Source organism: Anser cygnoides, chromosome Z (genome assembly GCF_040182565.1).
Source record: "Anser cygnoides isolate HZ-2024a breed goose chromosome Z, Taihu_goose_T2T_genome, whole genome shotgun sequence".
Taxonomy (NCBI): domain Eukaryota; kingdom Metazoa; phylum Chordata; class Aves; order Anseriformes; family Anatidae; genus Anser; species Anser cygnoides.
Window position 1 is genome coordinate 18,469,808 of NC_089912.1, and position 14,318 is coordinate 18,484,125.

The 14,318-nt window shown below is 40.6% G+C and overlaps 1 protein-coding gene across 8 annotated transcripts in view; it reads right to left on the reverse strand.

Moving 5' to 3' along the window:
• The window catches only part of SEMA6A (semaphorin 6A), a 129,230-nt gene that overhangs the window by 58,009 nt on the left and 56,903 nt on the right, over positions 1 to 14,318 (reverse strand). For all 8 annotated transcript variants that reach the window (XM_066988699.1, XM_066988700.1, XM_048052110.2 and 5 more), the window contains exons 4-9: positions 11,262 to 11,322; positions 9,636 to 9,698; positions 8,695 to 8,796; positions 5,890 to 5,980; positions 1,915 to 2,034; positions 735 to 823 (exon numbers count right to left, since the gene is read on the reverse strand). In XM_066988699.1, coding sequence (XP_066844800.1) covers positions 735 to 823; positions 1,915 to 2,034; positions 5,890 to 5,980; positions 8,695 to 8,796; positions 9,636 to 9,698; positions 11,262 to 11,322 — 526 coding nt within the window. The remainder of the gene's footprint in view (positions 1 to 734; positions 824 to 1,914; positions 2,035 to 5,889; positions 5,981 to 8,694; positions 8,797 to 9,635; positions 9,699 to 11,261; positions 11,323 to 14,318) is intronic.

Consider the following 14,318-nt stretch of genomic DNA (forward strand, 5'->3'; position numbering starts at 1 on the left):
AGCTTTGGAACAGTGTGCTATAAAAGATAAGGCTGTGGCATTTAATATACAGTCATAAATCCTTCAGGAGATCTGTTCTCAAACCATATAAAACTCATTTCCATACAGACTGCTTAGCTTTCTATTTCCCCAAACAAAAGCACATTTTATATTCACAATCCCTGCAACCCACGCCGCCTGCTCTGACTCTTGTATTTTCAGCACTTAAAGACTATGCAAATCTTGGTGGGCTTTTATTCCTGCCCTCCACCTTTGTGACCTTGGTCAGCTTTTCTGACTGCTTAGTCAGAACGCTATTGTGAAATTCACAAAAATGCAGAAAGTGTTTAATTATTCTTTGAAGGATGGCAGAGCACAAAATTCCTACCCCTCTTTACTCCAATTCAGTTTTCCTAAAGAAAAATATCTCCTTGCTTTAGAAGCCATTTTTAACATCTGCCTAGTATGCTGAACTAAAAACATTTGCCTTGTGCTTTTTATGATTAGGAAAAGAGATTCCGGCATATGTTGCCACCATCAGAAACCACCCTGTATCCTTTCAAGACAGTGCAATGTTTCACTCCAACCCACCTTTTGGCTTGAGCAATAAGAATCTTCTCAAAATGATGACCTTGTCATCGTGATTTATGGTTCTCATTTCAAGGTCACTCCTAAAAGCACTGGTCGAAGAATAGCATATGTTTTTCTCCTCCCGAATGTCACTAAGTCATCTGAGGCAATGTTTTTGCCCTTACCTTTCCCATGCTGTTGTACTCCACTGCTATTTCCCGGAAGAAGAAGTAAATATAATTGCCGTAGTCCACTGCCTGGACAAAGTATGGTTCTGGAAAAAAGAGAAGACATCCTATCTGTGCACTGTGCATGGCATACAGCATGCAAACACACTATGGGTGCAAAGGAAAGCCAAATTCCTTTGCACTAAACATCAACAATTACATGCCCACGTGAGGCAAGCTCGCTCAGTTGCCAGAAGTGGCAGCGGCACCACCACAGAGGAACCACTGCTTGAGACACGCAGCACAGCTGGGGGCCAGCCTGGGGAAAGTCCCTGCAAGACAGCGAGGTGTTAGCCGCTGCTGTGCCTGCCCTGCACGGTGTACAAGGAAAGGTAGAGAGGCAATATGTAATGGCATGCCTGAGGGCTCCAAACAGCGCTCTTTATGGCCTGCAGGCTGTGTGTGGAGGGATTAACAAGCCCCGTAACTGTTTCTGCCCATACATGTCTGCAGCAACAAGCAAAGCGGGACAGCTAAAGTCAACACCTGGCAAAACATTTCTGCATGCAGCAAAAGCCTTCAAACTTAAGTTTTGCTCACTATTAAAATCACTCCAAATGTTAACTATTCATAACGCCTACGTGAAGCAAAACAGCAGTGCTCTTAACAATGAGGGCATTTAGAACACGCACTGCTTAATTCAATGGCAGCTGCACGGTACCTAGGAACTAGAAAAGGAAGCCTTTGTGCAATATTCCCATAATTTTATTTTTCATTGATGAATCTTAATGCTTCAGGACAACTTCTCTGTCCTTCATGAAGCCCTTGCTTGTACCTAACACGCTCCCAAGGAAGGGTTTACTTCAAACAGAGCCTGAGTACATGAAGTACATTGAGCCCTGCAAATTCCAGTCTTCACATCCAACAGCTGTAAATTGATGATTTCAGCGTGGAATGCTCTCTGGAATATATTCTGGTCTACTATGCTCACAGTTTCTGCCAAGACCAGTAACTTGGAGTTGATAGAAGAGGAAAAGAGATAAATAGATCAGCGTAAGTAAAGAGATGCAATTTAGTTCCTTCTTTTTGTCAGAAACCATGGCTGAAATGAAATGACAGAGAGGTCTGTCAGGAATCCAGGATTGTCATCAGAGATGTGGCTTTCTCTTTTTGTTGTTGTTGTTTTTTGTTTATCTACCTTTCAACCACTTTGAGTCATGTTTCACTGTCCGCAGAGTTGGGCTGTCTCCAAGGCTCCGGTATATGACTGCATCTATCGCAAGGAAGTCGGTCACTGTGGCAGAATACAGCTTTCCGTCTGGGGAGGAAGGAAAGAAGAAACAAGGTGGGAAGTGATAGGAAAAATGTAATTACTTTTGCTTATGAATCAAATGAGAAACTCCTTCAGGAACACTGAAGTGAAAAAATCCAACAAGGTAAATAGAACCGAACATCAATTTTTAAAAAGAGGGATGTTGTGGGAGAAGAAACCTTATGAAGTAGTTCTTCGCTGGTTTAGCTAAGGCATACTAATCTACCCTATCCAATTTATCTGGAAATGTCTCTAGCTCAATGTTTATAAATTCTGCTTACAAGTATGGAGGTGCCTCAACAGAACTGTTGGTTTTAACCAGGAGGACAAAACAGACAGGTCCTGGGGACTGCCAGCTAATTGACACTTCTTCAAGTTTCTCCCTCTGTGAGTACTTTTGGGCCAAAGGTCACTAGCCAAAAATTAAATAGTGTATAGAGAGCCCAGGTGAAGCAGAGATGCAAAGACATGGAGGAGGATTGCCTATGTTTCTCTTCTAAAACGTGTTTTAGACATTTCACACATAAATTATGCATTCTTCTCCTTTAAACAAGGCTGGAGGACAAGTGATAAGAAACGGCCTACAAAATGGCACCCCAAGGACAACCAAAAGTATCTGGATGTAGAAGCACAAGCTCCGACAATAGTTTAAATTGATACTTGTTGTCAGAACTGTTCGCAGGTCACGATAACTCAGGGCTGTTTTCACTTGTGAGACAGACCTTGGAACCACGGTGGCTGGTAGTATCACAAGCATCATGGCGTGAACCCGGCAGCTTGTCTCTGTTGTGTCTACAAAAAATCAGAACAGCCTTCCTCTAGGTTGACAGAGATTGTCTTGGGCCTTGAAGGCACTGACTGCATATGCAGGACTAAGCAGAGAGCCCATTGCGATAAAAAGTTCCCCTTACTGTACCTAAAGACAATGTTTAATTTCAGCTCAGGGTTTAAAAATCATAACTGCTTTTTTACTAGCAGGACTGTACTCTTCGCTCTGAACCCTGCAATTCCAATCATCATTTGGCTACTTAGAAATGGCTTTTTTTTTTCCTTAGCAAAACCAGAAAAAAATAATTGCAAATAAAAGCAGATACTAAAAACAATTTAAAATAGAATAAAAAGCTGAATTGTTTAGCTATGGATGTCTGAACTCATGTTAATACAATCACACATTTATTTTCTTTCCTGCCAAGTTCCTGAAGACCATGTGACTAATTACAATTCACACATACCATCTAAAATAGCTACAAGCTGCAAGAAGAGCCATATTCTTGTAAATGCACCCAGCAGACTAAAATATGCTGGATTAGTGCCCTGAACTGCTCTGAAACTGCTTTTTGCTGCACTCTGAAACGTTATCATGGGGATCGATATGTATGCCATATCAAACAGTGATTTTAGCAGATATATTCTGTAAGGATTTCACAGAATCACAGAATCACAGAATTGAAGGGGTTGGAAGGGACCTCGAAAGATCATCGGGTCCAACCCCCCTGCCAAAGCAGGTTCCTTACAGCAGGTTGCCCAGGTAGGCATCCAGACAGGTCTTGAAAATCTCCAGAGAAGGAAACTCATCAACCTCCCTGGGCAGCCTGTTCCAGCGCTCCATCACCCTCACCGTGAAGAAGTTCTTTTGCATGTTGGTGCGGAACTTCCTGTGTTCTATCTTGTGGCTATTACCCCTTGTCCTGTCCCCACAAACCACTGAAAAGAGGTTGGCCAAATCCCTCTGTCTCCCACACCTCAGGTATTTATACACATTGATGAGATCCCCTCTCAGTCTTCTTTTCTCCAGGCTGAACAGACCCAGGTCTCTCAGCCTTTCCTCACAGGGAAGATGCTCCAGGCCCCATATCATCTTTGTGGCCCTCTGTTGGATTCTTTCCAGGAGATCCCTGTCTTTTTTGTACCGGGGAGCCCAGAACTGGACACAGTACTCCAGGTGAGGCCTGACCAGGGCAGAGTAGAGGGGGAGGATCACCTCCCTCGACCTGCTGGCCACGCTCCTTTTAATGCACACCAGGATCCCGCTGGCCCTCTTGGCCACGAGGGCACACTGCTGGCTCATGGTCAACCTGTCATCCACCAGGACCCCCAGGTCCTTCTCCTCAGAGCTCCTTTCCAGCAAGTTGTCCCCCAGCTTGTACTGATATGTCCGGTTGTTTCTTCCCAGGTGCAGGACTCTACACTTGCTCTTATTAAACCTCATTTGGTTTCTTCCTGTCCATCTTTCCAGCCTGTCCAGGTCTCACTGAATGGCACCACAGCCTTCTGGCATGTCAGCCACTCCTCCCAGCTTTGTGTCATCGACATACTTGCTGAAGGCAGACACTATTCCCTCATCGAGGTCGTCAATGAAGATGTTAAACAAGACCGGACCCAGCACCGACCCCTAAATTTATTTGAACAGTATAATTTTTACTCTGAAGTAAAAGAGTAAAGAGATAGAATTATGATTTCTATAAATTTATTTTAATTTTCAAATAATGTGAGGACTTCTTCAGTGACAGAGTGGTACTCTTTTTACCTAACTTCAGTTGCATGTAGGTAAATGTCTAGGTTAAGTTGCCCTTAAATGCTTTCTCTGGCCAGTGTGGTGAACAAGGCATGTCAGACAGGTGACTCAGACTGCCCTAAGGATAGGAATTATGGAATTAACCTTGGGATGTATCTTTTTCTGAAGGTGTGTTTCTGTATTTGTGGTTTATGAATTACCTGCTACAGAGAATTTCTACTTTATGATCTTTTAACTAGAATTAAGAAATTACATAGTAACACCATCATCACGACCATTATTATTTTGAAACAAAAGGAACCATTGATATACACTACAGGAAACAAAAATATTTTTTGCAACTTGCTATGAAATCTCTCCTTCGTAAAGCAGATCATGCCAGCTCAAACACAGTAGTGGCTAATACAGTACTTTGGCCACAGACGTGGTCTTTACTTAAGAATAGCTGCAATACATACAAACTCCTACACCCTCAGAGGAATTGCTAAAATATTTCCACATACGAACCAAGTCACTGCTTTCAGCACACCTATTGAAGAGGATTGATGTTATCATGGGTGGCTTTTGTATTACCTTTGCCACCCATTTTACAGCCAAATCTAATAAAAGATTGGTAGGGTTCACTCTAAAAGAACTTCAATTAAGAAACAGTTTAATCTGGAATTCATGAAGAGAGATACTGAGATACCATTTCACAATCAACAGCTCAAACTAACCCCATTAATAAGCATTCCCTATTTTACCTACTCTAGTAGAAATCAGAATTAACTGTATTCTGCTGCATGCAGCATAAATCATCATTAACCAACAGGTTTCTCTCCTTTGGCTAGTAAGCTGGTAATGGAACATCATGATGTTTTCTGCTTTAAAATAAAATCACCTTCCCTTCCTGTTTTAGATCTAGGAAAGGTGGTATCAGAGCACATTCTTTTTCTTTTATTATGAATGCCAACTTAAGTTTAGAGTTGTTAAAGAGCATATCCTGCCTCCTTCTCCTCAAAGTTCATACAAGCCTTGTCCTTGTCCTTTGTAGAAGCAGGATACTGCCAGAAATGGTGCCTCACACTGGTCTGGCATGATATTATCGCAAATCCAGGAAATACTGAAATATTGAGCCAGGAAACTGAGGCTCCGAGCAAAGTTGTTTGTGGTAGTGAAACTAATCCTAGAGAAGGCAAGGCTTCCTGTGCAAGTGATTTCCTAATGGCCCCTATTTTTAGTCATTATTCACTCCCTTTGCCACTTTTTAGATTTTGGCATTCTGGACTCAAGAGACACAGTACCGTGGCCAAGTCTGCGCTACAGGCAGGAAAGCAAAAGAGTTTTTTTCAGTTATTCTTCTTTACCTGCAAACAACGCAACGTTGGCATGCTTTGCATCGTAGGGGCACCTGGCCATTCCACTGAACTCATCTCCCAGGAACTCTAGTGTATCCATCTGAAAAACAAAAGGGAGCTCCTCAGATATAGAAAATAAACCTCTTACCCAAGACCAGGATTATGGCAGCATTTCTTCATTTCTGGGCAGGGAGGAAAGTTTTTTATACAACTGTGCTCCTGGCTATGAATGAAGAACATGACAAAAATCACAGTGTTAAATAAAATCAGGCTGAAAAAAGTGCGTCCAGTAAGTCAGGCATTCTTTCAGAGCTAATCACTCCTACTTTTTACATACATTTTACAAAAGTCTTCAGTCAATATTTTATCTGTACACAAGCTTCCTGTTGAACTGCAGCAGGCTATGTGGTCTGTGGTTCTGGCACGGACTCAAAATTTATCCTGAGCAGTGATCCAACAGAAGCACTCTTATACACAGCAAAAGACTGCAAGCCATAGTAGTGAGGAGAAACAACACTAGGACAATTATCCGCACATGCATTTTTCTCTCCAAAGTCCGGAGATCCTTCTGCTCTAGTCACAACAGTGGTGCTCTCTTCCTTGATTTACATACTCAGAAGGATGCTCTCCAAGTGTTACTGCATCAGTTGAGTCTGTGTCACGGAGAAATCCTCTTACCATCAGGCAAGAATTAATCTGTGCAGAAGTCTGAGGCTTAAGTGTAACTCCTGGGAGACAAATTCACCCCAGGCACCGATAATTATACAAATACACAGATCAACTTTGCAGTAAGTTCAAGAGGGTTTAGCAGGCTATCTGGAAAAGGTACAGCTCTTACCTGTTTAAGATTCTTATACTGCAGTATTTTGGGAATAAGCATCTCCCTAGCATACTCAAGTAATTGGAGGAGCTCACGCTATGAAAACCACATACAGTACAGATTCACAAAGCATGAAAAACAACCCATCTGGCACCATCACCTACTCCCACCAACTTCTAGGTTGTACGTTACAGCACCTAAGTCCTCCAGTGGGGATGATCTGTCAGCATTTGTTTTCTGTCATGTGTCTTTTCCGTCAAAACCCACTGTGAAGGGAATTAGCTGCACTTATTTGAGGATAGAAAATTATTTCAGTTAGTAATGGGGGGAAATGAGCTGCAGTCCCAAGCAACTCTCCCTGTACTGATCTCAGCACTGCAGACTGCTCTGCACTTCCACTCTGCAGTGAGGAGGGACAGCCCTGCTTTCTGTTTGGCACCTCTTTAGTGCTCTCTTTCTGTAATTCAGAAATTTACAGAGGAAAGGTCAAGGGAGGTGTCGGGGTGACCTGCTCTGACTCCTAGAAGCATTACTGCCTGGGCAGCAGCAGCTTAGCAACAGGTGAGGCCATGCATCAGGGGAATGAGATGCCTGCAGCAATGGTTAGGAGGGCCATTTATAACCCCCACAACCAGATGCCAAGGAGATCTGCAGTTGTATTAAAAGACAGCTTTCCAACAAAGGTGGCTGTTAGAGATTTGTTAGCTGCATTAATGGCATGGAGCATGAAGCAATAACAAAACAGTGCTGTAGTACTGAATACTGCACTCAAGCCAGGAAGCCTCGCTGCACACTAGGAGTGGGATGAAAGGAGAGGAAGAAGAGGAGAGATGGCTGTTACAAGAACACCAGCCATCTGTATCAAATGGTTACCATGATGCAAGCTCGTATGTGAATAAATCCGCTTCTTCCTCCAAAGACTAAAAGAAAAGACTGTGATGAACTCCTCTAATGTGTTTCCTAGACTATGGCCATTATAATGGCTAAACAAGGTAAATCAGCAGTGCAGAAAAAGCAAGGAAGAGCAGCAGTCACAGTGAATACCACTCTGGAAGCTTTTTTCCTCAATGTTAATGTCTTTATGTTGTTTCTTAATCTGACAACACTGAAGAGAATGAGAATTGAGCCATGATTTCATTAGAAGCAGCATCGTTGAAGCTAAATTTTCTTTTTCTCGAAGGATAAGAAATGACCTGTGAGACATAGCAGTGCCTGAAAAAACAAAGTCTAGATATCAAGGCCTAACTGAACTAATTTCACAGCTACTCCAAAGACGTCCACTGATGGGGGTTGTATCACATTATATTGCTGCATGGCTGAGAAAATGGGAAATATTTGAATAGATGGACCCTTCCAATATGAAGATGATGGAGACACACTATGTCAAAAGAAGAAACTGGGGTCATTGAATGAATGTCCAATATCCACAACCGCCCTGCTGTTGTGTCTTTACCTGTGGAGATTTGCTGTCAGGCACTGCTACAGTATGTAACACTGCAGAATCTTTACAACTTCTGTATCTGTTAGGTTCCCAATACTAATCTTCCCAGGTTATAGGGCACTGACTCCTTAAGTGTCTTCAGAACTGGCTCTGGGATGGAAAACAGGACCACAGGGACATATAAAGCATGTTACCCCAGAGATAATGCTCAACATCAGCCTGTGTTGATCTGGGTGTCAGTGGCAAGCTTAGGAACTTTTTAATGAGTCACTGCATCTGGAAGCAGGAATCCGAAGGTCTTTGCACTTATGGGGGGCAATGCAAAGTGGCAATAAACTCTGATGTGTGGGAGCTGCAAAGAAGCAGGTAACCGATCCAAGCAGTCCTCAGAAATCTAATCAACATTGAGCTCTGTAGCATTGAAACAAATCAGAATAAATGCTACAGGGTTGAAAGAGGAACTGCTGAATGACACACATCATGCTGTTGCCAGCATAGTCACAATAAATCCAACAGAAAGAAAGGTCATAAATCCCACAAACAGATCACATACCTTGTAGTTCCTGCAAGAAGGGTTGAATGCATTTGTTCCACAGATAAACAATGTATCCTCATTTCTTTTTAGGAGAACCTTAATAAAATTATGACATTCATCCTGAAGAAAAAATAATAAAAAAATATTTAAACTACTGTATTTTGGTTGTCTGGTTTTATTTTGTTGGTATGATCTTTCATCGTCAGGTCTAAAATGAAATTGGCTGGTAGTCACTGTGATATTCTGGGCTTTATTTCAGCTGTGTTTAATTGACAATGAGCAAGATGCAATTGATTTCCATTCTAGTGAAAATGGTTACACAGAACTGAGGCTATGATATTCATATTATAGTTCAGATTCTGCTATTGTTCACTTAGCATAATTTTGTTTGAACACTGTTGCCTTCCTCAAGAGTGAAAATCTAATCTTCTCATCTATGTTGCTGTAAGACAACACCATCATCAATGCAATGTACTGGTATAAAGCAGCTTTAACTAGAAGAGGAAGCAGGTATAAAGAATCAGAGTCTTCATCTAATTCTGACTCGACATGTGTTAGTCATAAGCTACACTAAGGGAAGACTGGTGTGAGAAACAGTGCTTCTATATCTGTACACAGTCATGCTTCCACAACTTCTCAGTAAACTTGTACAGGAGCATGGACAGCAGCATTTAGCTTTTGAGGCAATGTTAAGCAAAATCAGGACATTTGGCATTATATTCAAAATCTCCAGTGCTCTAAGCATTTCAGGATGTTGCTGTGGCTCCTGTCGTAATGTTTTATCACATTAAAAGTAAAGTATTTTTGCAAATTAAAGCCTTCAGTAGGCTGATGGAAAAAGCAATTACAAGCAGAGAAGTGAATAGCATGATCCATTCCACATCACAGACAGCAGGCTAAGATAGTAGTGAAGCAGCTAAACTAAAGTGGCAGATGCAGAAGAAATGAAAATTGCCTACCTTATGTTTTCCCTTCATTCTGCATGTGTCTACATCAGCTTGTCTAGATTTCCATGTCAATTTCTGCAAGGATCAAGAAAGAAATCAATTAGAGCCCAGAGGTTGTTGCATTTGATTTCAGAAGTACAAGTCCCCTAGGGGAGACTTACTGTTGAACATATATTTGTTGAAAGCTTTCCACACCTTTTCTCCATGATTAATTCACCGTAACAATGAAAGATCAGTGATGTGGAGCATTCACTTAATTTTGTGTCGCTGCCTATTCATTAGACCAGAAATCTGTCCCATTTTTTTCTGAAAGCCTAAAACTATTGGATTCAACACCAGGCTAACATTTGAAAATATGAGCACTTTCCTAAAAGTACTAGATGCTCTCTTCTTCTAATTTGTAATAATAACAAATTGCAAATCAGAATAAACATTTATGGACTATATATTGTGACTGGAACCTAAAAGGAGTATGTATTTTGGAAGCCAATGTTTTAGATTAGCAAAGAGACTGCAATTCTGCTAATTCTTATCACTTCAAGTTAACCAACTGGCTCAGAGAGTGCTCAACCTATCATGATAGTGCTGATTTTATCCACTAATATTCTTCCTCTGGAACACTTACAGGTAAATCCCAGCCTTAATTTATTATTTTATTTATTTGTTTGTTTGTTTACTTATTTATTTTATGGTGAGTTCCAGAAAATGTTACACATGGTAGGCTGATTAATTATAATCAAACTTTATTTAAGAACGCGTGGCCTAAGATAGTAGTAACACCTTAGACACTCTAACCATGACTTTCCTCCTGACAGTGTTTCCCATTAGTAAACTGATGCACTATCCATTTGCTTAAGGACCTCAAACTGAAAGAATAAGCATGGATGTAGCAACATTGCTTTCATTTTCACGACAAGCCTGTGACCTCACTTTTTTGAAGAGCAGCAAGACATAAACTCATCTTCAGCATCTTTCATAGCTATAATGAAACACTATTTCCTCCTACAGCAGATTCCACCCAATGGTCAAATTGATATGGTCGTCTGCTGGACCAAGGCTGTTTGCCACATGTTACATAAAGTGAGTGCAATGTAAAGGAGCTGAAGGGAGATTATTTCTAGCATGTTTATGTTAATATGCAATGTGGTAATGCAGACAAAGCTCTTTCTTAATTTGAATGTAACTTCCCATGGAGATAATGTGAATACATCTACAAAGTGATGCTATAATAAGATTTTATTTAGTGAGTACTTGCATGAGTGAATTTGTGTGCATGAAAATATGTAAATAGCACTTGCTTTTTATGATGAAAGTTTCAGTATACTTAATTGGGATAGTATAGCCATTATAGAAAGCTGCTGAATATAAATGAATATGTTTGACGTATGTTCCATCAGGGACTGCGCCGTACTTCAGTATGGATAGCTTATCAGCCCAGATAAAACACTTATCAGAAATTCACAGAGGACATGATTGCTATTCTAGCTTTCCCCAAATATGATTAGCAATGCCATCTTACTTGCTTATTACAGTTTTTATAGCAGCGCTGGCAAGTTGTTTGAAACAATGTTATCTTCCTATTTATTTGAAGCTCGTTCTAGTGTCCTTGGTTCCTGGAAGATGATAAAAGCTACTTACTTTGCTAAAATAAATTTCTTCTGTATGTGATGCGTCCATATCAACAGTATAAATATGGTCCCTGTAAACAAAGGCAAATGAATCCAAAGTCAAATGAAGTAGTCAAACCATTAATTTATTATGAGGAGAATTATCTATCATGAGGTAATCCATAATCCATACCAAAAAAAGATCACAGGTCTCACCAGGAAACATTACCAACAGCATTGCATGCTCCTCCCAGAAAAGCACTTCCATAAATAAACTATCTTCCTTTCCATTATGAAAAAAAGGAAGAAAAAAAAAAGGAAAATTCTACAAAATTTCAAAGCAGTATTATTTCTTAAAAGGGATTGTTTCAACAAATAATATTTTGCAAAGGAGATGAGCCCTATATATTTTCTAATCCATAGGACTTAGAGCAGATGCCACGGTCTAGCATGCAGATGCTTTTATGTATCTGAAATCAGCTGCAATAGTCTGTGACAGCTTTTGCCAGCATCCTGGGCTAGCAGTCACTGTGTCATATTTAGCCATTCAGGGTTAAAAAGAGGTTAATGCTTTTTTCTTTCCTTCTTTCCTTCTTTCTAATTATGTGTCTAACCTCAGCTGTGATTATTTGATTGACAATATGGTAGGCAAAAGGCTGACAGCCATGAAACTCTTCCTAGGAATCATTCTTCTCTTCACACACTGATGGCCAAACTAAACTGTAAAATATTCCTCTGCAAAAAGTTCACATTTCTAAGCTTGCATTTGTTTTTCTGTCTTCCTGAGAGCCCGACTCTCTCTACAATTAGCTGCCAATCTCTCTTTGGAAAGAGTACATAGACTCAGCTACTCAGGCAAAGAGGCATTTTTAAATATTCTTTTCTGCACAAACTGAGAACAAGGACATTTCTGAACCTAAAATCTGAAAAAAAAAATATGTTACAACATTGTAGTAACAGCCACACCAAATTGGGAACGAAGAGAAAAAATATGGAGTATCTCATTTCTCCTTGAAATAACACTAACTTTTTTTTCAAAATGTGGGAAGCTGTGCAACTGGAGAATGATCCAGGGCATTAGAGGGGTCTACACAGGCGTCTGCTGAAAGTAAGATATAGACTACAGACTGCTTCCATTTTAGAAATTTCTGCTGTTAAGACTAGCTTCACTTTATTGAGTTTGGGGGAAACAGTGCTCTCTCTCAAATAAAGCAAACACAAAACATTATCTAAACAAGAATTAGCAACACTTCTCTCACGCGGAGAAAAGAGGCAGCATTGTTACATGGAACTGGCTTTTTAAAACCTACTGTCTGCTACAGCACTTGAGGCTATTTACTTTTTAAGACACCAAACTGAGGAGTTGTTTTTTTTTCTCCTCCAGACTCTGTAAAACCAGAACTGTCATTTTCTCTCAAGATTGGTTTAATGCCTCAGTTTATTATTGGCCTGACTTTACTGGCAGAGCAGTGGTCAGGGTTGGTGCTGGGCTCAGATTACCAGTTAGTGTTGTATCAGTTTTATAGACTACTGCACGATTCCATTTTTATGTACATTGCCCTTTGTTGCTGTTACTCCTACTATATAAAAGTGGGAACAAAGTCTCTTGAATTGCAAATTAGGTGCTGCTGGATCTCTAAAAATGTTCTTCCAGCACAGCTCTTGATTTTAATTATCAGTCTTAATTTACAGCAGTTAAGATTTTTTCTTTATAAACAAGACAATTAAAAGTACAGTGATGTTATTCAGAAAGAGGCTTGAGTTGCTTAGTTCCGTCCTCAGTAAAACATCTTTCAGGGGGCTCTCTTTCTGGTTTAAGGAATAGATCAAAGAAAATTCAGACTCTGAGTTACGGGATCATCTAAAAGAGGGTTAGTATCAGGCAAATTACATATCCTTTTCTCATTCTGCATTTGAAACAAAGTTGCTGACAATGACAGTAGAGAGGGAGAGAGCTGTCAGATCATGGGGAAGGTTCTCCAGCCACAGACAATACCAGATTGTCCTTGCCCTCCTTTTCCCACTGCTGCCCAACTCCTACTATCTACTAGCTGTGGTATGTGTACAGCTCGCTGCTAATTAAGTTATTCTAACACAAATTGACTTAATCCTAGAGCTTCCGTTTTTCCCACCTCCAGTCAGCAGAACCGAGTTTTGTTGCCATGGCATAATCTTGTGGAGGAAGGGAATTTAAATCATGCCACCGGCTGTGCATGACCCCTGGCCACTCGGTGCAGCGTCTGGAAATGTGTAACGGCAAGTGAAGAGGGAGCCATCCCAATGCTTCACAGGCTCAATAAACTGTTTTGTACGCACACATGAAGGGTGACAGATAATGTGGACAAAAGCAGCCACCACAGAAGACAGTGGGAGGAGGAGGCATGGCAAACTTAGAAAAGGGTGTGTGTGTGTGTGTGTGTGAGTGTGAGAGAGACAGCGAGATGGTACCCTTCCCATGAGAAAAAAGAAAACAGCTGCTCCTTAAACACTGTACCTCAGACACCCTAGATGCAAAGCAACATGGTTTCATGGGTTTTGGTTGAGTTATGCTAATTTATCTCTGCCTGATAATATGAAAGCCTTTCCAAAGTGACACAGAATTACATCTGACAGTACTCAATACAGAAATCACACACACTCTATGACAAAAGATATGATGGACAGACAGAAATTATGTTCTGTGCCAGTCACTCAGTAACAAAGTGCCAGCAGTTCTGAAACCTGAGTTCGTCCTCTCCTCCTGGAGGAGACTATCTGCAGAGTAAACACTGGATTTTCTAAAACAAGCAAATAAACAAAGTAAAACCCAAGACTGGCAACACCAAAACAAAACTGTCAATGTTTAATCATTTGTTTTGATTGCTTTTCTGCTAATGGTACAAATGTAAATTTAGCACTGCCATACTGAAAGCATGAAAGCAACACCTGATATGATGGCTAAGGGATTTATGTTAGCTGCAGTTTGCAATGAATCTTGCTACAAAACTGTTTAAGAAACACCTTCAATTGTGTACACATTTACTTCAGTCTCTAGATGTATTACTGCCTCTGAAACAAAAGCAGTATTGTAAACTTTCATTCACACTAA